The following is a 22,766-nucleotide window of genomic DNA, read 5'->3' on the forward strand; positions in this document are numbered from 1 at the left end:
TTAAAATAAATTGATAGTTTACAGAAAAAATATTGGTGTGCAGAGCATAAAAGCTCTTTATCCAGACTGCCAGGATCCTAACTCTTCAGTAAATTCATCCAAGAAATATTTTTTAAGCAACTACCCTGTTTTAGGACCTAGGAATAGAGCAGTGAACAAAATAGACAAAAATCTCTGCCCTCACAGAGCATCTTCTCTTTCTTTCTCTCTCTCTCTCTCTCTTTTTTAATTGGGATTAGACAAATAAGGAAAGTAGAAAGCAGAATGCCAGATGGTGATGGAGGCTGTGGAGAAAGGGAAGCAGGGAGAGGGAATGTCTCTGGTTGGGGTGGGGCTGTCTTCAATGGAGAAGCTTCTGGAACATTGTGGCTGCATGCAGTCTGTGTTCCTGCATGCCGTGGGACATATCCATGATCCACTTGGGTCTTCGGAATGCACAGAATCTAGTTAGAATGGTAATGGTGGACATCTAGTCCCTGTTTTCCAGAGGAGGGACCTGGGGCCCCCAGGGTGGTGAAGTCGTTGTGCTGAATTCACAAAGCCAGTACCAGGGAGCAGTCTCTAGAAATGGAAGCACTATCCTGTTTTAATTGCTTCGTCTGGAAACAGAGCCTTCTTTAGGGCCTGTGCCCTGCTGTCCCAGCACTGTGAGCTTGCTTACCCCAGAGCTGTGTAGAGAGGGCAGCCGGCCTCCCCTTGCTCCCCCTTCTCACCCATAGAACATCCCATAGTCCTTGTCATCTGTCAGCTTCTCAGCTCGTCCCCTGCTCCCCCGGAGGAGGATCCTCCACATTTTGGACATCTTCCATTGAGCATCGGACACGTTTAGAACTAGAGCCACTGTTTGGTCTTTGTATTTTTTTGTGTATAGTGGGGAAATGTGATTTTAAAATGTTTATCATTCTGTTGGGGTGGTTTTTTTCCCCCTACATCTCATCAGTAAGGACAGTTTTAATAGTTCATGTAGACATGTAGAGCTGGAAAGATTTTTAGTGTACGTCCTTCGCTTTATACGTGAAGTTTGTGGGACCCGGAGAGGTCAAGTGTTAGCACACAGCTGTTGAGTTATAGTGGGGGTGAAAACCTTGATGTGAGCTTTTTCTATACTATTATTTTGCAATACAGCATATTTGGGTGGTTTTTTTTCTGAATATAGAATAAGTGCTTTTGAAGAAAATTTAGAATGTAAGATTTTAGAGAAAAGTAATTCCTAGTAGTCTCACATACCAGAGTTAATCAGCAGTCACATTTTTTTTTCAGTCTTGTATGTGCATGTTATTGTTGGTATTTTCTTAATGTCATTAAAAGTTCTCAAAAAACGTAATTTGTATTGGTTACCGTATTTCCCCTGTTTTGGAGGTAGACTTTCTTGGCCTTGGGTTGTCCATCTGGCATTACGTTTCCTACGATGGCCTGTCGCTGACCTGGCCATCACTGAACAAAGGAGTAGCTGCAGGTGTTGACATGGATGGTTGCCTTCGGTCGGCTTGTTGACTTAACTTGTGCCTGGTGTTTAAATTGCTGTTGTTGCCTCTACTCAAATAGAATTTGAACCTGCTGAAGTGAAGAGCTTCGTATCCCCAAGCTTTGCTTGGCTCTCTAGCTCATTTCTCTGGACCCGTTTCCTTATTCTGTGAGTGGGTGATCTTCCCTTGGCTCCGTCTCGGAGTGCTAAACTCCACCGGCCTCTTCCCCCCAAAAAATCACAAACACACACAACATTTTGAAAGTAATTTCAGAGAGTTCACAGACCACTTTCCTCCCAAGTTCAGCCTTGGATTCTAGGCTCTGAACCACTGGGCTAGATGATAATGCATATTTCATTTCTGTGATCATTTGATTAAATCTCTGATGACAAGAGAAATAGGGGTGAACATCAGACTTATGTCAGTTTTTTTTTTAATATTAACTATTCAATGAGGCCTCAAGGGTCTAATGCAGAAAACCCCCTCGTCTCTCATCTCTGCGTGCCCCCACACGTATTTCTTTTTTTTGTCACAATCTCTCTCCTCTGCTATAACTGTTTGTCACTTCACCCTCTGCATCTGTGGCCTCTAATCCTGTTCTGTTCTGTTTTGCTGCTGCTTGTGCCTTCTGTTTCTCTATGTATGTTTTTTTCAGAAGGCCAGATCATTTTCCTGACACCTTTTCTTTTCTTTGGCTAGCAAGCTGACTAGTAACAATACTCTGTGGAAAATCGTTAGTCATTTGCTCCTTTTTGTGATTTTTTTTTTTAAAGATTTTATTTCTTTATTTGACAGACAGAGATCACAAGTAGGCAGAGAGGCAGGCAGAGAGATAGGAGGAAGCAGGCTCCCTGCTTAGCAGAGAGCCCGATGTGGGACTCGATCCCAGGACCCTGGGATCATGACCTGAGCCGAAAGCAGAGGCTTTAACCCACTGAGCCACCCAGGTTCCCCTTTTTGTGATTTTTCTTAATAATTTGTACTTACTGTTTCACATTTTCCCAGACCAAGAGAAAAGAGATGATCACTTTGGAGTAGATACGTATGTGTGTGTGTGTGTGTGTATACAGTTATTTAATATTTAGATACATATATTTAATATATATTTAAGTCTCTACCTCAGATGGGTGTATGTCTTTATACGTAGAGCTTTATTTCAATATACTTTACATATATTATAAAGGCATATGTGTGTGTGTATAAAATTTAAAGTCTCTGATCATATCTATCTATCTATCTATCTATCTATAAAGTTAATTGTTAAGTTTTAAGTATCCTTCTGATATGGTGGGAGTCCCTAATTAGGAGAGTGAAAATTTTGTTGAGGTAGTTGATATTTATTCCTTGTATGGGTTTTAACTGCAGCCAAATGCAGTTTTAAATTTTATGTAATTCCTTGCCTAAAACAATTTTATTTCTACTTCTTCAAGGTTCACTTGTACTGTTTTCAAGTATACCTTTGTCTGAAAAATGTCTAGCAAGTTTTGCAGGATAACATTTTCTTTAGCTGGGAGAAAGGAACATTTTAATTATTAGTAAATGGTCCATTGTGTTTCAGTTGATGAACAGTTGAATGCTTCTGCCTTAATTTGGGCTATTAGCAAATGAAAATGTTGGCATATTTCTGCAACTACCAAATTTTATTTTAGAGATAAAGATAACCAGAGACACAAAACTGACATAAGCATTAAATTCAGCAAATGTGTTTTGAGTGCTTGCAGGACTTAAGATACTGGAGGTACAAAGGTGGTTAAGATATAGTTCCTGCCCTCATGAATTTATGGTCTCATCGAAGAATGTGACATGTACAGACTTAATAAAAGGAGGATCGTGAAAAGCTCCAGAATAGAGGTGAATAAAATGAATGCCCAGATGGTTAGCAGAAGAGGAGCTAGTCAATCCTGGCTAGGAGGATCAAGATAGCATTTAAACTGGGTCTTAAGCCATGTGTAGGAGTCCTGGGTCAGAGGGTCTTAAGCTCCCTGTTTTTCAGAATGTGATGGAACTTCATGATGGGGGCCGTAGAGTCTACAGTTAGCCTTCGTTACAGTAAAAAATTGCTCATGGAAAATTCCATATTTTTCTATACCGATTTCATGGTTTTGGGTACCCAACCTGTATAAATAATTTGTGTGAATATTAAAACTTGAAAATTGAAACTCATATACAGAAGCATTCATTTCATCCTTCTCCCCCCAAAGGGTTTACTCTATTCTGTTTAAACAGTAAAATTCTGCATACCTTTAATACATGTTAATAGGTGTTTTTGTTATTGTTAAGAGTTGTACAAGTTAGTGTGTGAAAGAACTTGAGGTTGCTAGATAGTAGGAGCTCAGTAAATGTTGGTGGACTTGAACCCAGAGGTCCAGGAAATACCCTGTTCTTTGAAATGCTGCAAAGGAACCCTTGGCCACCTACTTCCCATCCTTCTAAGATGGCATTTCCTCTTGTGATTGCTCTGGCCAGATGTCCCTCTCATGTTCTCAGACATCGGTCTCACAAACCCTTTAGAGAGTTAATTAAATACTATACATGTGACCCCCCTAGACCGGCAGACTTCTGAAGTGTTGGTTGTCCTAAATAAGCTGAGAACTAGCGAGCACTTGACATTGCCTGAGAAGTTATGTAGCAGGAAAGCTGGCAATAGTATCTTCATTCTTCTCCGTCCTGAGAGTTTCCTTCTCTCATAAGTTGGACCATTTGAAGGTGGTAGATTACATGATCATCTTGCTCTCAGAATTGCTTTCCTTTATCCAGGATTTAAGTATAATGCTCTCAGATGCTGGTGAGAAAGCAGTGTGAACTTGGCTGTTGCATTTCCTGTAAACACGTTGAGAACTAGTACATGAATCATCCCCCTTTTATGCAAATCTCTGTGTGAGAAATTTAAAAAAAATTGTTTTTCTTTCTTTTTACCTTGGAGTGTTTTCTCCTTTTGGTGATATGAATTAGGGAACCTAACCTCTGTCCTGGCTAGCTGGAAGCTCAGAGCCACTTTAAAGTTTTTTCCTTGATCACAGAAGAAATATCAATTCATTGGTAAGATTTTGAAAAATATAGGAAAACCTTAAGAAGATGCCTGGTTTGTGGCATGAATGCAGGGGTTCAAGGTCACTGTTCAAAGGCAGCTATCATAATCAAGCCGCGATCGGGAAAGACCAGTTGTTTTGAAATTGCCGAAGCATTTTGTGGTGTCCTGTCCCCTGGTTGGTGGAATTGTCATTGTAGCTCACACATGCAAAGTCTGGAATTTAAGATAAGGGCCAATTTCTTCAGCTGGGAGTAACAACAACAGTAACAGTAGTCACCTTTTAAATGAATACCTACTATGGACCTAGCACTGTGCTGGTCCATTTTTACCTTTTTACCTCTTCATCAAAGTACCTTGATTAAACCCAGACACTGCCTTCACCTTTAGCTGCCGATCAGTAGCTTTTACATATTTTGCTTTTTTTAGCAGTTGGCATAATTGGAACAGATGACTGGTTCATCAAATCATGGTAAAGAGTGTATACACTGGATCCATATTGCCGCTGCCCTCTGTGTTACCTTTTGCACATGTGTAACCCTTCTGTGCATCAGTTTCTGCATCTGTAAAATGGGGAGAACCATGTTACCTCCTTGGATGCTACAAAGATTACGTAAATTGTCCATGCCGGGCACTTGCAGTCTTCATACAACAAATAACCTTTTAAATTACTTACTTACAGAATGTAAGTAATTTTGACCAAATAAACAGGATAGCGTTTCTCTCAAAGTCCTGACCTGCTGGCGACTTAATGAAAATGAGGAATTGAGGAAGAATTGGGATATTTAGAACTTCTCAAGCTATTTCAAGAAGTTGTTCAAATTGTTGGTTAGGCTGTGCTTTACTGAGGCTCAGTCTGTCTGTTTAGTGTGTGGCTTCAGATTTTCTTGTCTCCTCTGATTTATAGGATAATTCTTAAGTTTTGATGTAACTGCTACTTCAATTCTGTATTTATGTAATTGAGGCTCTTTTGGGTTTTTTTTTTTGGTCTGCTTGTAATTTTATGAAGATAGGTTTTTACAATCGATATATCATTCTGTTTTAGAACCTAGATTTGGCAAGTGAGTTTATATTTACCCTGAAAGATTATGTAAGGTTCAGAAATGGGCTAGTTAAAAAAAAATTATTGTAGAAACTATTAATTTTTTTAATGGCCTAGTTGAACCCTTGTGACTTATTATACAGTTAATATTCATACCCCGGATTCCTGGTGCTTGAGTGACAGAAGGGAGAGACACTGCCTTATATGTTTACTGTGACCCTCTCAGTATCTCGTCCTGGGCTCATTACTGACATACCTATTGATGCATTTAAAGTAATATTCTGTTGAATAAAAGCATTTACTATGATAGGTGGCATCCCATGAGACTGTTCGATGACCTTGTCTTCCTGGCATAAAATAGTTGCTAAGTCAAGTTCGTTGTGCTGAGGTCTGCCATCCAGGGAGGGACACTTTCCTTACACCCGCGCCCATCATGAGGTGCAGGCTGTGGGACCCCTCCCTCTTTGCCCTTCCCTGTTGGCCCATCGGCCAAGCATTTGGTGTTCGGCGGTCACATGAAGGGAAGCACCCAGAAACTACAGGAATTTTAGAACACCCGGACAACCTCGCTGTCCCTTCAACTCCAGGAGATTCAGGCTTGAAATAATCATGAAAGAGTCTAACTGTGACTGATTTTCTTTTAAACACTGCACTATTTGGATTCAGCTCCATTTGGCCCACACCATGTGGAACAGACACAATGAGGCCGGTCTCTATCAGAGAGACAGCACACTGTGTATTGTACAGTTCGGGTTTGTTTGCCTTTGGCCGGCGTGTGGGAGCCTCCCATTCTCGGAGCAGTAGTAACACCCCTGGGGGCTGGCCCTGGCCTGCATGCCCTCCCACCCCACCGGCTCCGCCGACCCAGCCGTCGGGCTGACCACTTGTGCTCGGGAAGCCGGCTTCCTCTCTGTGCTCGGGCCAGGGGCATGCTTGTGCCTTGCACGGCCGGGGACTCGCAGCTGTCTGAGTTGCAGACTTTCTGACTTGGTTTTCTGCTGAGAATGCAGGCTGATAAATGCAGGACAAGTAGTAGAAGCGTCAAGAAGGAGCTGGTGATTGAACCCCCCCTGCAACGCAAGGATGCAGCCCAGGGTGAAGAGGAAGCAGAGGGCGCGGGGCCAGTGCTGGTGAGAGCGGTCGCCCACAGCGTTTCTGTGGTCTTCTCCACCAAGTGCTTTTATTGTGTGTGTGTGTGTGTGTGTGTGTGTGTGTGTGTGCTGAGCGCCTTCTGGCACTCTGGCTTTAAAACTTGCTCCGCCTGTCTCTCGTGAACTCTCCTTTCTTCTCCTGTAGATTCACTTTGGTTCCACTTTGATTTTTCTTTGGGAGGAAAGATATGTTGACATTCTGTGGATGACCGTGGTTTCCAGGAGGCTGCTTTGTCTAGCAATAACTTTGTATTGTTCAAAATTCTGTCCCACCTAGCTGTGGTGTTGGCTGGACATGAACCCAGGGAGGCACGTTGCAGTCGCCTTTTCTGGAGCTGGCAAAGAAGTCCTTTGCAAGATGAAAACATTTCTACATGATGTATTTCTGTTATTGTGAAAAGTAGGATGACATTGGGGGGTGTTAAGGAACATGACTGTTGAAGTTCCGTGTGTTCTCACTCACTCATTTTAATAGGTTAGCCTTGAGCAAAGTAAGAAGAAACTTAAACTTTGAACCAACTGATGGAAATGTTTTCCTTCTTGTCTTGAGCTGAGCTCATAGCAGTTGGGATGAATTCAAAGAGCTCTGATAGACTTTGAAAGGGAGGAATGTGAAAAATGGTTGTGTTGTTATCATCGATGAGTAGGTTGTGCTTCTCTTTTGGAATTTCTTTAGTACAATAAAGGCACATAATTTTTTAAGCAAACTGCAAAAAAACCCCCCCAAAACCACCAACATGCACTACAGAGGGGACAATTGAGCCTTTCAAATGATCTGTTAGAGGGACTGGTAAACTAGTAGTTAGTGATTTTTTTATATAGTGATTTTTTAAAACATAGAGGTTCAGTTGCTATTATAAAGTGGTTAACTAACTTAATTTTTAATTAGTGTCTTTAATAATCTGAACTGAAACTTCCCTATAATGGATTGGATTTGAACTAAATTGTTTTGCTCAGTGACACGTGAGGCTGCCTCACATTGTTTTGCCTTCAAAATGATATTGCTAACTGTGGACTGAGAAAGTCTTTAAATATGATGGGCTTTTTCACTGCAGATTTTCATCCGAGTGATTTAGTTTTCTTCCCCCTGGTATATTGTGTAGAGATGTTATTCATTATCTTGGATTCCTTTCTGCTAGCACAATAGTGCATTTATCCATTGAGTAGCTAGAGCCCCTTGCATGCCGTGTAGATTTAACTGGTTTAAGTTCCTCGCTGATGTAACTTAGGATTTCTTGGAGGAAGTTGTGTGGTTTGCGTTCCCTTGTGAATATTCTTAAAAGTCTTTTGTCAGTGTTTCTCCAGATGTGTAGAAATATTTATCCAGAGGCTTAAATACACTATAGAAAGATGCTGCGTGATTTCTTTTTTTTTTTTTTTAAATCACACAAGTGACTTTTAAAATATTTCCTTCTCAGGGCACCTGGTTGCTCAGTTGGTAGCATAGTGCATGTGACTCTTGTTCTCGGGGTCATGAATTCGAGCCCCACATTGGGCGTAGAGATTAGTTAAAAAAACAAAACAAAACAAAACAAAACAAAACTTCCTTCTCTTTCTACTGCTCAAAACATCAGCTGCTCGCATCCCAGTTACTTGTTTCTGTCAGTCTCATCCCGGGCGGGTCCACAGGGAGTTCCTTTTTCCGCTGTCCTGGTTGAGGCTGTGCCGGCGGCCGCTGTACCCGCCGGGTCTAGAAGCTGCATGGGGAGCTCAGGCCCTGAGCAGGGACAGGTGTGAGAGAAGGGTGAAGGCAGCAGGGACACACCTGAGAAGCTTTTTCTTTTTCTTTTCTTTTTTTTTTTTAAAGATTTTTTATTTATTTATTTGACAGAGATCACAAGTAGGCAGAGAGGCAGGCAGAGAGAGAGGAAGGGAAGCAGGCTCCCCGCCGAGCAGAGAGCTCGACTCGGGGCTCGATCCCAGGGTCCTGGGACCAAGACCCTAGCCGAAGGCAGAGACCCTAACCCACAGAGCCACCCAGGCGCCCCCTGAGAAGCTTTTTCTTATCTGATACTCTTTCTCTTCTTCCCCAGGCGGAAGCAAGATAATACAGAGCTAGTAACGGGTAAGAGAAGCAAGGATATTGCAGCCGGGCCTCTGTCCAGGGCAGATCTTCTTACTTGTGATTATTGCTCCTTACAGCAAATGAGAATCCAATAAACTGTGGGGAAGACAGCCTTTTTTTCCAAGATGATTTTTAAAAAGTATGCCAGCACAGTCATGAGATCTGTTTGTTAGTGCCGTTCTTTATTATCTCCAGTAGCCCAGGTACTTGGTGAGAGTACGTGTGTAACATTTAAAGATAAGGAACTTACTTTATTCAACAGGTAACATTTTAAAGTCAAGTTTTGCTGGTTTTAGTTACGTGCACAATCAGTCCTTGGGGAAAATGTCACAATTCCCCCAAGAGGGGAATAAAAGTATAAAAGTAATGAGTGCGTGTAAATATAGTGTAGAAATAGGGAAACAGGGGCGCCTGGGTGGCTCAGTGGGTTAAAGCCTCTGCCTTCGGCTCAGGTCATGATCCCAGGGTCCTGGGATCGAGCCCCGCATCGGGCTCTCTGCTCCGTGGAGAGCCTGCTTTCTCCTCTTTCTCTGCCTGCCTCTCTGCCTACTTGTGATCTCTGTCTGTCAAATAAATAAATAAAATCTTTAAAAAAAAAAAAAAGAAATAGGGAAAAATAAAGTGTCCTTACTTTTACTCCAAGTGCCCACAATTAGTTATTTGATGGATACACTTTCTTTTTTGTTTCATTTTTATTTTTTTAAAGTAATCTCTACACCCAACATGGGGCTTGAACTCAAAACCCTGAGATCAGGCATTGCATGCTCTTCTGACTGAGCCATCCAGGCACCCCTGGTGTATAGTATACACTTTCAGACTTTCTCCTGTGCATATAAAAATATAACTTCTTGTGGCGTATGTGTGTGGAAAATGTACTGTACTATAGATTTCTGCATTAAATTACTCCCAGAATATATCAAAAACATCTTTCTTTATCACCATAGACTTATGTCATTATTCTTAATGGCTGTGTGATTCTCAGTTTTATGGCAGTATCATAATTTGATGGTTATTTAATTTGTTTCCAATTCTTTGCAATTAGTACAATGGACGGTCATTGAGAAATGCCTTTGTGGGCTGTGGATGACTAACAGTGCACTTACTAGCAACTATAAATATAGCTTAAAGCACTTAATGTAAGCCAATATTTGTTCTGTAAAACGTCGATCAGAAGTCTCCTCTTGCTGCTTTTCTTGGGCGTTTATGTTTCTTTCTCCTCTGCCAGGACAACGGTTGAGGTCTCCTGAGCAGCGGCTGCTTGTTCTGTGCTAGGTAAAGCCAGTGTCTCTTAGAGAAGTAGGTGGGTGGACGTTCTGAAGTTTCAGGGGCTGCTGGGTTCCACTTACACTTACCTTCATAGATGGGTCTTGTCCCCTCATTTTGACGGTAAGCAGGGGACGCTCTGCATGGCGAAACTTCTCCATGCCCATCCAGGCTCACTGCCAGCCCCTTTGAAAAATGACTTTCTGGGCTGTGAATGACTAACAGGGGAACAATCAGGATATTCTTGACGTCTGCAGGTTAGTTACCCTGTTTACATTTGAATACCTATTTTTGCCCCCCCAACTCTAAATTCCTGGAAATAATTTATTCTAATTGTTATTTCTCAGCAATTTAGAGGAACAGGGTGTGGCCTCAAAGAGTCAGGAGTGGCTGGGGTATATGTCATTCGTGTCGCCCTTTTGTTGGGTTATTTTCAACAGGCATCGGAGAACTGTAGTAGAGGTCTTATTTTGGGAATTTGGAAGGTTGAAAGATGTGAAGATAAAGAAGAGGTGAATTTTCATGTGTTAGATATACTCATTGATGTTTTTTGAAGAGTTTCTTTATTTAAAGATTTATTTGAGAGAGAGAGCAAGTACACGCGTGAGTGAGTGTGAGCAGGGGCAGGGGAGAGGGAGAGAGAACCTCAAGCACACTCCCTGCTGAGCTCGGACCTAGAGGCAGGGCTCAATCTCACGACCCTGAGATCACGGCCTGAGCTGAAATCAAGAGTTGGACACTTAGCCCCCCTGAGCCACCCAGGGGCCCCGAAAAGTTTATTTTTCGAGACACCTTTTCTCTTTGCTATTTTTCTGGGATCTTTAAGTGGTAAAAATTGAGTCTGAATTCTTAGTTTGATATTTTCAATGAACACATGATTAGCTAAATGCCTACATGGAAGGCAGTACCTGTGGCGACGTAGTAACAGGTAGGAAACCCAGCTTCTGGCCAGACAAGGAGGTGCGCTGCCTGGGAAAACCTTTTCTCTCTCTGAAGTTCTATTTACTCTAGAAATAGACAAAGAAGTGAATTAAGACACAAACCCCGAGCATAAGGTTATGGGCAATGATCATGTTGTTGTGTAAATCCTATAAAACTTTAGATGACTGTGATTGATTTAATTAAATTATGTTTATAAAGCCCTTTGGCCTTGCAGATTTTCCGGCATCCCTATAGGCATCTTTAGACGTAATTAATGATATTAATGACATTGGTGATATTTAATAAGTAGTTCCTTTGTGTTTTCAAAATACTGAGTGGTGCAGGAAATTTCCTGTAAGCTTTCTGAAGAGACATATTCCCAGGTGATATAACCAGGAAAATTCATTTATTCAGGGCCATAAATCTTCACTGTGCTTGTTGGTTTTCCCCTTGATTTGTTTATTTGTTTTCTTATTCAACCCACATTTATAAGCATTGAGACTTGCCAGACTTACACTTACTAATACCCTTCCTCTCCACAAGCAGCCAGGTCTGGCTAATGAAGGGCTCTCATGTGGTATTTATTAGGAACAAGGAGTGCTAATCTCACCCATCCTTTTCCACTTAGGCAGACAACACTTAAATCATAGTTCCACAAGGACATGTTTTCTTGAATTTTTAGCGTCCGGAGGAGGCCCAGCCCTGCGTTACAGAAGGCACAAGGACCCCCGACGGTTCATATAAACAGTTTGCATGAATGAGGCCCCCGAAGGAGCACACGTATTTTGTGATGCCGTCACTGGAAGGAATCTTTGGGGAGTGCATGTTTAGATGGGTCGGGGTGAATTGACTAAGCCTGCAGGCATGGGAAACTGTCCCAGAGAAGGGACTTCCACAACTGTGTCACTACCCGTTAGAACCCAGAGCCACTCTCTACTTTCTGGGATTCTTGCTCACATAGAACAGGAAAATGCACCCAGCTCCTGCGTGCTGCTTTCTCCTGTCGTTCATCAGTGGGGAGATAGGAGGGCTGATCGCTGTTTTTTTTATCGTGAGGTAATGCCAGTTGCTTTCTTTTGGTTTTGTTTTTGTTTTTGTTTTTTTTTTTTGGAGTACTGACAAAAATATATAGTGCCTTGCTCTGTGCCAGACACTGTTTTAAGCCTGTTAAACAGATCATTTCAATTCTCACAGTTCTAGGAGACAAGTGCTATTATTGTTTCTCTTTTTTACAAATGAGAACGCAGCACAGAGAGGTTAGGTAACTTGGTAGAAGTTACATCTTTAGTAAGTGCCAGAGCTGGGGATTTTTGTCTTCCATCAAGACGATTTTCCAAAATCTGTACCTGGACACTTCACATACAATTCATGCACAAATATGAACATATTTGCTTAGGGTTAGCGTTGGTATTACAAAGATGAAAGAGACATCTTACTCTCTTCCCTAGATGTATTTTTTTAATGAATTTTCAGACCCAGGATAACCCTGAAATGCTTATTCCCTAACCAGTAACGTGGGCACCTTGGTCCCTGTTGGGTTTGGAGAAGGCTGCTGTTTGCTCCAAGTGCTTTTTGATGGGTCGTGGTTGGGTACAGGGCAGCTGAGCTATGTCACAGGGGCGGGTGGTGTGGGTGGCCTCACGGAAAGCCCTTTGGAGACCAGAGACTTAATTTTGGTCCCAGATCAGCCTTGAAGCCCCTGTTGATCAAACCCTTCCTTCCCCTCCCCTTCCCCAGCCCCGGCTTCAGCAATCTTCTCATCTGTGAAATGAGAAGCACGTAGTAAATAATCTGAGTTCTCTTCTGGGGCTAAAGCTCCATGGTTTGGGGTTATTAGCTTTGCTCCCAGAATAACCTGGGATGGAGTCAGGCCAAGAGCCTGCAGTTTTAGTTTCAGGTTCTGTGTTCAGTTTACTCAAAATTTTCTGGGTTTTGAGTTTAGGAGCTACAAAATAGGGGATATTGGATTGCCCCCCAATGTAGTGGGTAAGACGAGTGGAATGGGTCGGCCAGCCTGAGAAATAAATAGAAGTGGCAGCAGAATTTGGGGTTTGCAGGGAGAACCATGCAGGACAGTCACAAAGGCCTGACAAGCCTGCAGATGACGTATCACTGTGAGTATAATTTTAGAAGCAAGAAGGCTTGGAAATTATAGTTTATCCTCCACCTTCCAGAAGTTTGAAATATCCCTGTAATGTGATATACCTAGTCCTAAGTTTCTCTTAGAGTGACATTTTGAGGCTTTAGAAGTTTCTAGTGCTCACTTTGCAGACAAGAGTATGTACCACCTACCAGTGGATCTCTGAGGGTTTAGCCAGGTTCTCGGGGAGGACCAGGCAGAAGCTCTGTTTTGGGAATCTCCTTGCTGTGGAGCAGGGGTGAAGCAGAAGTGACTGATGCAAGGAGCCCAGTGCTCAGGCATAAGACCTGGGTCCTGTGTCTTTTAAACCTACTTGACATTTCTGAGCTAAGTCTGGGCTTCTATCAGATGGCGATAGTAGTAGTGACTGCCCTCCAGTGAGCTTGTCTCCAGAGGTTATCTAGACTGCCCCGGTCAACTTACCACAGTGAATCTTTCTTTGCTCTGAGCTGTGCTCGGACATGCTGCCAGACTGCTCTTTCTGAAACCCAGATAAACTCCTTTTCTAACTCTCCTTTGCAGGGAAGGCAAAGCATGACTTACTTGATCCTTGGAGGCCAGCCCTGAACTGGCTTGCTGGCCTCCTCTCTCATACCTTCCAGAATGCATCCCGACCAGGCCCCATAGCTCCTCCTGTGCCTGGCACACCTCACTACCAGACTGTCCCTGTCTGGTCTTTAAGTCGCAGCTCACATGCCCGTTCCTCCAGGAAGCCTTCCCTAACCCTCGCCCCACATTTTTCCACAGGCCATGTGCTCCGTGTTCTCCGTGGTAGCATCGCTCTTCTAGGACGTTCAGTTTCTATACAGCTCTGCCACATTGTAGCTGAGGCTTATACTCCAGCTTTCCCACTAAGGGCGGGGGTGGGGGGCGCGGAGAGGAGCTTAGGCCCCAGTAGGAACCATGAGTGTTTTGTTTTCTTTGTATTCCATCTCTGACATAATATCAATGCTCCGCCCCCCCGCCACTTCTGTTCTTTTTGGCGTGGTCCTGGTCACTCTTTGAGGAATGTATTGGCAAAGAATGGGTTGCAGAAAGGACCCTCCAGGAGAGCCTGGATCTTCTTCAGCCTTCCCTCTCCCCCTTCAAAGGTTTAGCCTCCAAGATCCACAGGGGCTGAACTGCTAGAAGTAAAAAGGGCTGCATCTAGAGGAAGCTACTTGACTAAGAAGGCTGTGGGTATTATGCCCTGAAACTCCCCTGTGCTTCTGTTATTTTTGATCTAAAACGCCAACCAGCATTTTACATGAGTGCTTACTTGAGTACAGAAGTGCACATTTATGTGAACAAAGTCTCAACCCTTTTCTGTCTTTGTCTTAGCCGGTACCCTTTTGTTATGTGTACCACTTCCTGTCACCCGTTCACCTTCTATGGTTGTAGTACATTTGCAAAAGATCATTGTGTGACCTCAATACCAGCATTCCATGACTATATGTGGAAAAGATAATGGAGACCCGTAAGGTGTGGGGCAAGGAGGATACCTCTTCCTGGGGAGAAAAACAGGGAAGACAGAAAAGGCGGAGCGTTTTACCATGAGCAGTGCAGGTTGCCTCCTTTACTGGACAAAGATGAGACCTGTCTTGCCTCTGATGTGGGTATTTTTCCAAAATCTATCTTGTCCCCACAAGTAACAGTTTCAAGAAGTGGTTTGTCCTTTGTTTTGCCTCGAATTTTAAAAAATTACCTGTATGTTAAAGTTTCATGCAGTCTAGAATAGTACTGTTTAATAGAAATACAGCAAGGGCTACATATGTAATATAAAAATTATTGGTAGCCAAATTAAAATTAAAAAATAGGTGTAATTAATTTTAATAATGTAATTTTAACCCATTATTGCCAAAATACTATTTCAGCATTTAATCCTTACAGAAATATCAAGGCATTTTATGTTCTTTAATTCCTGCTAAATCTTTGAAATTTTATGCCTCTAGTTTTTCTGAATTCAGAATAGCCGCATATGACTGGGGGCTACTGTATTGAACAGTGTAGGTCTGTAGACTTATGTATTCTGTAGCTTATGTACCTCCAACCAGAAAGTTGTTGTTTGGGGGGGGAGTGAGTCATTGGATGGGGTACTGTACTTGTGACCCCGTGGAGGGAAAAGGCAAGATTTTAGTGTGTAGTTGGGCTTGCCTCATAAAGATGACCCTTGAACTGTTTATTGGTTAAGTAGATTAAATACTACCCGATGACATTAATATATGTCCCAGCATTCAAACCTGGTTCTTCAGGAAGACTTAATATCTTGGGGTTTGATTTTTAATATTCTTGAGACTGAAAATGAGGTTGTTTTTTTTTTTTTTTTCATGAAAGGACTCTGCCTTTTCTCTTTCCCTTGGTGAAATCATGGAGCAGGGAGGGAGTGTGGGGGGCATTCAGTGCCCAGGATTGGGTGGAAAGCCTCAGACTTCTGTCCTCCCTGGAGATGTGGTAGCTGAGGCATCACAGTGTGCAGTGGTGCTGTGCAGTTGTCAAACAAAGGGAAGTGGAGACATTGGGGAAGCATTTCCTATTCTAGAACACTGACGTTCCATCGTGCTTATCGCAGGTGGGTTATGGGACGGGTCCTGGGCTTGCAGCCAGGAGATCCAGTGGTCACCATCTGTGTGACCTTCACTCATTTATGTAACCCCTCTGAACTTCAGTTTCCTCATCTGTGAAATGCTGATGATACATACTGATTTGGGAGGAGGTTTCGTGAGATAATGTGTATGTGATCCAGCAAAGGCATATGTGTTTTATAGGCACCAAAGTTTTCTTGTGTCCAGGTGACACAACTTTGTATGATCCTCATGACCACCATTTCATTCCTGCCCCGAACAGCCGCTATGTATTGAAACTTTTCAATAACCATGGGATGATGACAGAGAACTTGTTACTTTTCCCATTTTCTGATGTAGTTATGGAGATTTAGTAACTTGCCCCAAGGCCACATAGCCAATAAGCAGTTGGAACTAGGATTTCCTAAAAATACTTTTTAAATATGAAATTCTCAAACATGCACAAAAGTAAACTAGTAGAGGGCTTCTCAAACTTGGTTGAGCCTCAGAATCACCAGGCTTTGTTAAAAACCCAGACTGCTAGGCTCCACCCCCAGAGTATCCGATTCAGTAGGCCTGGGATGAGTTTGCGTTTCTCACAAGTTCCAGATGATGCTGGAGCTGCGGGTCTGGGGTTGCACCTTGAGAACTCTTGGACCAGGGTAATGAACTCCCATCTGCCCTGTTTTGAAATCTGACTATATTGGACCTTTTAAAGCCTTTTAGCTTAATTACTTGACCTCTTCAGTTCGGAGTTCCAAAAATAGTTTTTATTGACATAGGAGGAATTAAGAATTTAAGCAAAATGCTAGAAAGAAAAATTGTTGGCTGGAAAAGGATCTGTCGTACAGATTTAAGACAGAATTATTTATACAGTTATCTTGGTGCATCTTTTTATTTTTTGCTTTCATTATTCCTTTATGCTTGTGCAAAAATGGCAGGCAGAATTGGAAGCTGGGATGGATGCGTGAGAGGCACACGCTGAGCCCGCCCCCCAGGCTCTTGGTCTGTTCTCTCTCTCTCTCCTCTGTACACCCTCCTTTGCCTCTCTTAGCGCATGCCCTGCGTCAAGGGAGAAGACCTTCAGACATGGTCTTTGCAAGGACGACCTCCCCATGCCACTCAGCTCCCTTCTCGTGTGCCTCCTGGGCACGGGTGTGGAGGAGTGCCCCTCCATCCCTGTCTGGGCTTCTCTGATTACCATTCTCCGCACATCCCTGTTGAGCACAGCTGACTAAATGCAAGGAGCTCTGTGGGTTTTCATTAATTGGTGTTATCTTTACTACCTCACTTTGCATCCTTACGTGTCTCTTAGACCATTTTCTAGATGTTATTGATTTGGCGGTTTTCACAGAGTCTTTAATTCTGTTTATTTTGGTAATAGGATAATAATTTTTGGAAAACCACAGTAATTTATAAAACTGACAAATACAAAACCCAGACTCTTTTCCTTCCTTCCATCAAACTGATGTTCCGTGTCCCAAGTTTTGCTAATGCTGACATGCCTCATTAAATAAAATCTTCATTTAGTGACAAGTCCTCTCATTTGAGGGCTTTTTTAAAAGTGCTGGATAAAAAGGGAATTCAGCATCTTATCAGTGTTTATAATATAAAGAACGGTATTCACAAGCGCATCATTCTTTTAGCCTGCTCTGAGGACAGCACCACACTTCCATGTGAGAAATCCATTTAATGTCTGAGGCTTTGGTGTCCGCTATGCAGTCTTCTAAACATTCACCAGTTAATTAACCATGTGGGAATGCTCAGGTTTGAGCTTGCTTTGCAGTCCAAGCTTTGATAAGGTCTCTTTTTCCTCCAGTTCTTTGTATCGCGTGCTTGTGCACACGGTTATTGAAAGTGCGAAAGTCAAAGTGTAGAGGCCGAAGGGAAGAGCATGGAGCAGGGGTCAGGAGACGTGGGATCCAGGCCCATGCTTGCTGGCAGCTCCCCGTGGGCCCGGGGACAGTCACGAAACTCCCACGCTCCTGGGTTTTCCTATCTGTAAAACAAGAAGGAATCTCAGGTTCCGATGTCTGCACATCGCAGTTCTTGTGTTACCAGACCTCCTGTTCCTCTTAAACAAGCATGCTTCTCAAAGCCGCCGAGGCCATTGTTCCCGCACACACTGAGGAACAGTCTGGAGAAGAACATGTGTTATTGGAGGGGACGTGATCATATTTTGATTATCATGATCTCTTTAAGTTTTCGCATCCCAGATCGAGGGAGGGAAGAGCGTGTGTGTGACAAGGCAGTGGGAGGGCGCTTTCCTGGGTGAGCATGGGACGGGACCTGGTTCTGTGCCGCTTAGCCCCCTTCCTCCTGCACCACTTTCCTTCCTCGGGGCCCATCACAGTCTGGTGCACTTGCCACTCTGGCCTCCTCTTCCATCGTAGGCAGTAGTCCAGGGGTGGCTCAGAGACGTAGGGGCACCCCAGGCCAGCCAGCCATTGGTACCTCCTCAAACAGATGCCATTCAAATTGATTACTGTTTATTTATGTCTTGTTTGTTTGTTTGTCTGTAGGCTCTGTGCCGAGCACAAAGCCCAGCTCGGGGCTTGAACTAACAACCCCAAGATCAAGCCCTGAGCTGAGTTCACGAGTCAGACACCCAACCGACTGAGCCACCCAGGCGCCCCAGTTGTTCACTATTTTAGATGATGGACAAGTTAATTGAGCTTGTTTAGAGGGTTGCTTGGGGGCACAGCCAGTTCTCTCCGACTCCAGCGCTGCCCGCCTGTCCAGGGAAAGCAGGGTCCTACAGTTAAGCATTCTGTTTCCCCGGCACGTCCATTGCAGAGCCCCTTGCTCACCTCGGGTCGCTTACTCCGTGTTCTTGGCAGCCACATAAGAGTGCCCTTTCAGAAGGGAGTTCTCATAAATGTCATTTCCTCTCTCACGTTGGGTTTCCAGAGATGCTGCAGCACCCCCGGAGACTGGCTTCCCAAGCCCTTGGTCTCTTGGCACCTCGTCCCCTTTATGCACCTCTGCCCGAGCCGTCCTGAACAGATCGCTGTTTCTGGAACTCACAGTGCTGAGAGGAGGATTTATCTGGAAGCTAAGGATTCTTCAGTTTCCAGATTCTTGCCAGGGCCCTGGGAGGGCCTCCAGCAACTTTACATTCAAAATTTTGTATTTTTTTTTTTAACCCATTCCCCTTTCAAATATGCAAATTTCAGGCCGCACAAAATCTGGCTCCATCCAGGAACTTGCTCCTTGGTGTCTCCATTTTCTTTGCGAGGACTCCCCAGTCCACTCCGAATCCTGGCTGGTCCACTCCTCTTTTAGACTCGGCTCTGAAGCACCCCACATTGTCAGGTTCCGTCCCTCATCTGACACATATTCATCGGGTGCCCACACTCGGCCAAGCCTTGTTGTAGGTGTTGAGGGAACAGTAAATAAAATGGAAATCTTTGCCTCTGTGGAGCTTGTAACCTAACTGGGGGGGCTGGTGTGGGGGGAAGCCAGTTCATACTAAATGGGGTCAAATGCCACATCTGTTTCCCCTCTGGACTGTGAGCTCCCTAGAGTGGGGTCTATGTCCTTATGATCTTGGCTTCCCAAAGACCTGGCACAATGCGTATGGATAGGGACAGGCTCAGTAAAAGTCTGTGGAGAGAGGGAGCACATAGCTGCTAATGACATTTGCATGTGAGGAAGGGATGCAATTGCTAATTATAGGAGAATGAGGATTTTCCCTTCAGATTTTTTTTTTAAGATTTTATTTATTCATTTGACAGAGAGAGAGATCACAAGTAGGTAGAGCAGCAGGTGGGGGAGAGGGGGAGGCGGGCTCCGTTCTGAGCAGAGAGCCCGATGCGGGGCTCGATCCCAGGACCCTGAGATCATGACCTGAGCCAAAGGCAGAGGCTTAATCTATTGAACCAGTCAGGCGCCCCTCTCTTCAGATTTAACCACTTCATGAAGTTCCTGGTGGGCGGATGCAGTGAGAGTCGTGTGTAAGAAAGGAGCAACGGGGGCAACGGGAAGGCTCGCTGGGCAGCCCTGATTGACTTCCTGCTTCGGAAGGCAGGCTGCGTGCTCCCCTCCCCAGTGACAGTGCTGGGGTCCTGTTGGTAGCGTCGAGAAGTACACCATTTTGAAAATGGACTAAGTTCCATGAGGAATTTTTATCTCAGCCAATCAAGTAGCTTTTACAGTCATGCAGATAAATCAAGGAAGTTTTAAATTCTTTATAAGCAGAAACAATAAATTTCTCTTTTCTTAAAATAGAAAGCTCCAAGAGTTGCTGTTTCCTCAGTTTGCTATTTCAAGAAGCGGTATTCAGGATTGAGCTTGTGTTAACATTTAATTACCAGAGACACAAAGTCCAGAAATGACTAGAAAGTTCCCAGGAAGCTATCCTGTCAGAGGGAGAAGCAGTGAAATCAGTAAGCCTGTCTGCTGAGCTCCTCCTGTGGTTTTCGAGGCTTCATACATGATTGGCCAAAATTGAGCTCATCTGTGCGCCTGTACTCTCCAGCTATCCTGGATTCCAGAGGAATCTCATTTTCCTGGCACCCAGAGGAGTCCCTAGCTTCTGTTTGCCTGTGGATCTGGAATTTCAATTTGCATGGATGTTCGGCAGCCAGACCCACAGCAACAAATGCTGGAGGAAGGAGTGAGGTCGGAGAGCTTCAAAGGGAAGTTAATGGGGAGGACACTGCGGAGCATGCCTTTTGGCACCTGTGACAGCCACAGGATCACAGGGGCTCACCATGCTGCCCCTGCTTCCACCAGTGGATGGGGACTGGTGGGGCCGTGGTATCAGGGGCTAACCTGTACCCATGTTGTTCCTTGAGATGCAGCTCCTTCTTCCCACTGTCCTGATCACATGGCCCTGACTTCAGACCTTGCCCGTAGATCTTCATCAAGGAAGCCAAGATTTCTGTTCATTATTATGAGCATGTCTGTGGGCGCCGGGCCTCCCAAACTCTCCAGTAGAGTCTGCTTCCACTCCCTGTCCCCTGAAGGGCCACCTAACTGTCTATGAGCATCGCAACATGGGGCTCACCGCCTGCCCCTCTCACCACCTCTAGAATCTTCAGTCCTGCTGCTCTCATGGCCCTGCCCTAGGGGAGTGGGTCTGAAGTGCTTCTGTCTACACCCGAACGCCCCAACTGTCGTTCTTCTCGGTCTTGCCTGACACAGGCTTCATCAATACTCCATTCAGTTTTTAATGGAAGCGTCTATTGATATTTATTTTGGGCTCAGTCCCTGAATCCCAGTGTCATCTCTGTTAGTATACAGTTTCCTCTGTTTGGCCTTTTGTGTTTCCTTCTTTGTGCATGCCCCTACCATTCTTGTCTGTTGAATTTTACATGTCCTTGGAGTGTGCAGGAAAGTTTTTGTGAACAGATTGGTAAAACTGAATGTATGTGCAGCCTTCACTACCCACCTCCCCCACCAAAAAACCAATCACTGTCATGCAGACAACACATTTAATAATAATAATGCTTATAATAGTGAAAACGACACTTTTATCATTTCAATATCATTTTATCATTTCAGTAGTGAAAACGACACCATTTATCACGTGCTCCCAGCTTGCGGGCTCTGTCAAGCATTTCACCAGCACACACCCAGCAGGGCCTGATTGGCCCAGCACACCTGTGCAGCCCACCTTTCTTCTCCCTCAACTGCACTGCCTTTGATTTGATCCACATGCCGCCCCTCTGAGCAGATCCAGGTTTTGTGAGTGATGCAGCTTAGAACGTGGGGGCCTTGTCTAAAAATGTAATTCAAAATTACAAATACAAAACGAGCCCTCGAAGTTAATATATATATTTAGAAGTTGAAAGGAAATCACTGCAAATGACAAGTTTTAAAAAGCTACCTCAGAACATAAATGACAGAAATGCCATGAACAACACATTTTTTTTAAAAGATTTTATTTATTTATTTGACAGAGATCACAAATAGGCAGAGAGGCAGGCAGAGAGAGAGGAGGAAGCAGGCTCCCTGCTGAGCAGAGAGCCTGATGCGGGACTCAAGCCCAGGACCCTGAGATCATGACTGCAGCCAAAGGCAGAGGCTTAAACCACTGAGCCACCCAGGCACCCAGAACAACACATTTTTATGAATAGATCTCATGGTACACCTCAGTAATACTTTCTTCCCTACATTTTGTTTGGTTTCATGCTGTTATCACCTCTTCATATGATCGTGGTTTGATCACTCTTATTGCAAGGATAGATCATTTAAACTTACCTGTAGCATTAGTCAACATCTGTATTTTATTAATCACTGTTTAGCAAAGTTCCCTCTAGTGTAATAACATATGAAAACATCACATAAATTTTTAAGATTGAAAAAAACATCTAGTAGGTTTCCTTCATATATGAACTGAATAATTTGGGGGTATTCTTAGACTGTGCAATGACTTACCTCAAATAACCCCCGAGCAGTCCTGGGGCCAAACCCTTGGAGATATGCTTGTATTGCAACATAGCCCCTCATGCCGCCCCTCATGTGACGTTGAGTCATGACCTTGGGTGGACTGACACCCTGGCCATGGAAGCCAAGATGCCGAGCAGCAACTGAACTCCACACAGACTCAGGCCCTGGACAGGGGTAGAGGCAAGTGAGGGACACCCAGCTTTGTGCGCAGTCACTATGTCCCTGGGTCCTGGGCTAGATGCAGGGGTGTGGCGGGCAGAGAGAAGGAGACTTAGCCCTGCCTCAGGCCACTGAGAGTCAAGAAGGTAAGCCGTTCTCTTGTTGTTTCAACCCAAGGCAGAATGAACTGCACTCTAGGACTGCTACTAACGGGGGTGTCCCTGTCAGGAGGTGTGCCCCAGGTACAGGGCCAAGTACTTTTGTGTGCCCTGGGGCTAGAGCAACTCTGCATTCACTCTGTTGGCGTATTTGCCTGTGGGAGATTGGTATTTAGAGGAAGGATTCTGCTAAAATAGGACATTTGTCTATGGCAGCCCACAGGGCTGTAGGCCCGTGACAGGTGCAGAGGTGTGAGCGAGTGACAGGAGCAGGCTCGTGCCACAAGTGGAGCCCCATTGTTTCTGTGCTGGGCCTGGGGGTTAGAGACACAGCCAGAACCCGCACAGCTGCCTCCACAGGGTAGCTGCACGTGGGTTAAGGAGTTCAGAACTTTGCCCACCTGAAGAATTCTCGCTCTTCCTTCAGCACCTTGAAG

The 22,766-nt window shown here is 44.2% G+C and overlaps 1 protein-coding gene across 6 annotated transcripts in view; it reads left to right on the forward strand.

Moving 5' to 3' along the window:
- Positions 1 to 6,422: 6,422 nt before the first annotated feature.
- Positions 6,423 to 22,766, forward strand: part of DOCK9 (dedicator of cytokinesis 9) — a 173,961-nt gene continuing 157,617 nt past the window's right edge. For all 6 annotated transcript variants that reach the window (XM_080799509.1, XM_080799511.1, XM_080799507.1 and 3 more), the window contains exon 1: positions 6,423 to 6,666. In XM_080799509.1, coding sequence (XP_080655635.1) covers positions 6,541 to 6,666 — 126 coding nt within the window. In that variant the 5' untranslated portion in view covers positions 6,423 to 6,540. The remainder of the gene's footprint in view (positions 6,667 to 22,766) is intronic.

Source organism: Martes martes (assembly GCF_963455335.1).
Source record: "Martes martes genome assembly, chromosome: 3".
NCBI classification, from domain to species: domain Eukaryota; kingdom Metazoa; phylum Chordata; class Mammalia; order Carnivora; family Mustelidae; genus Martes; species Martes martes.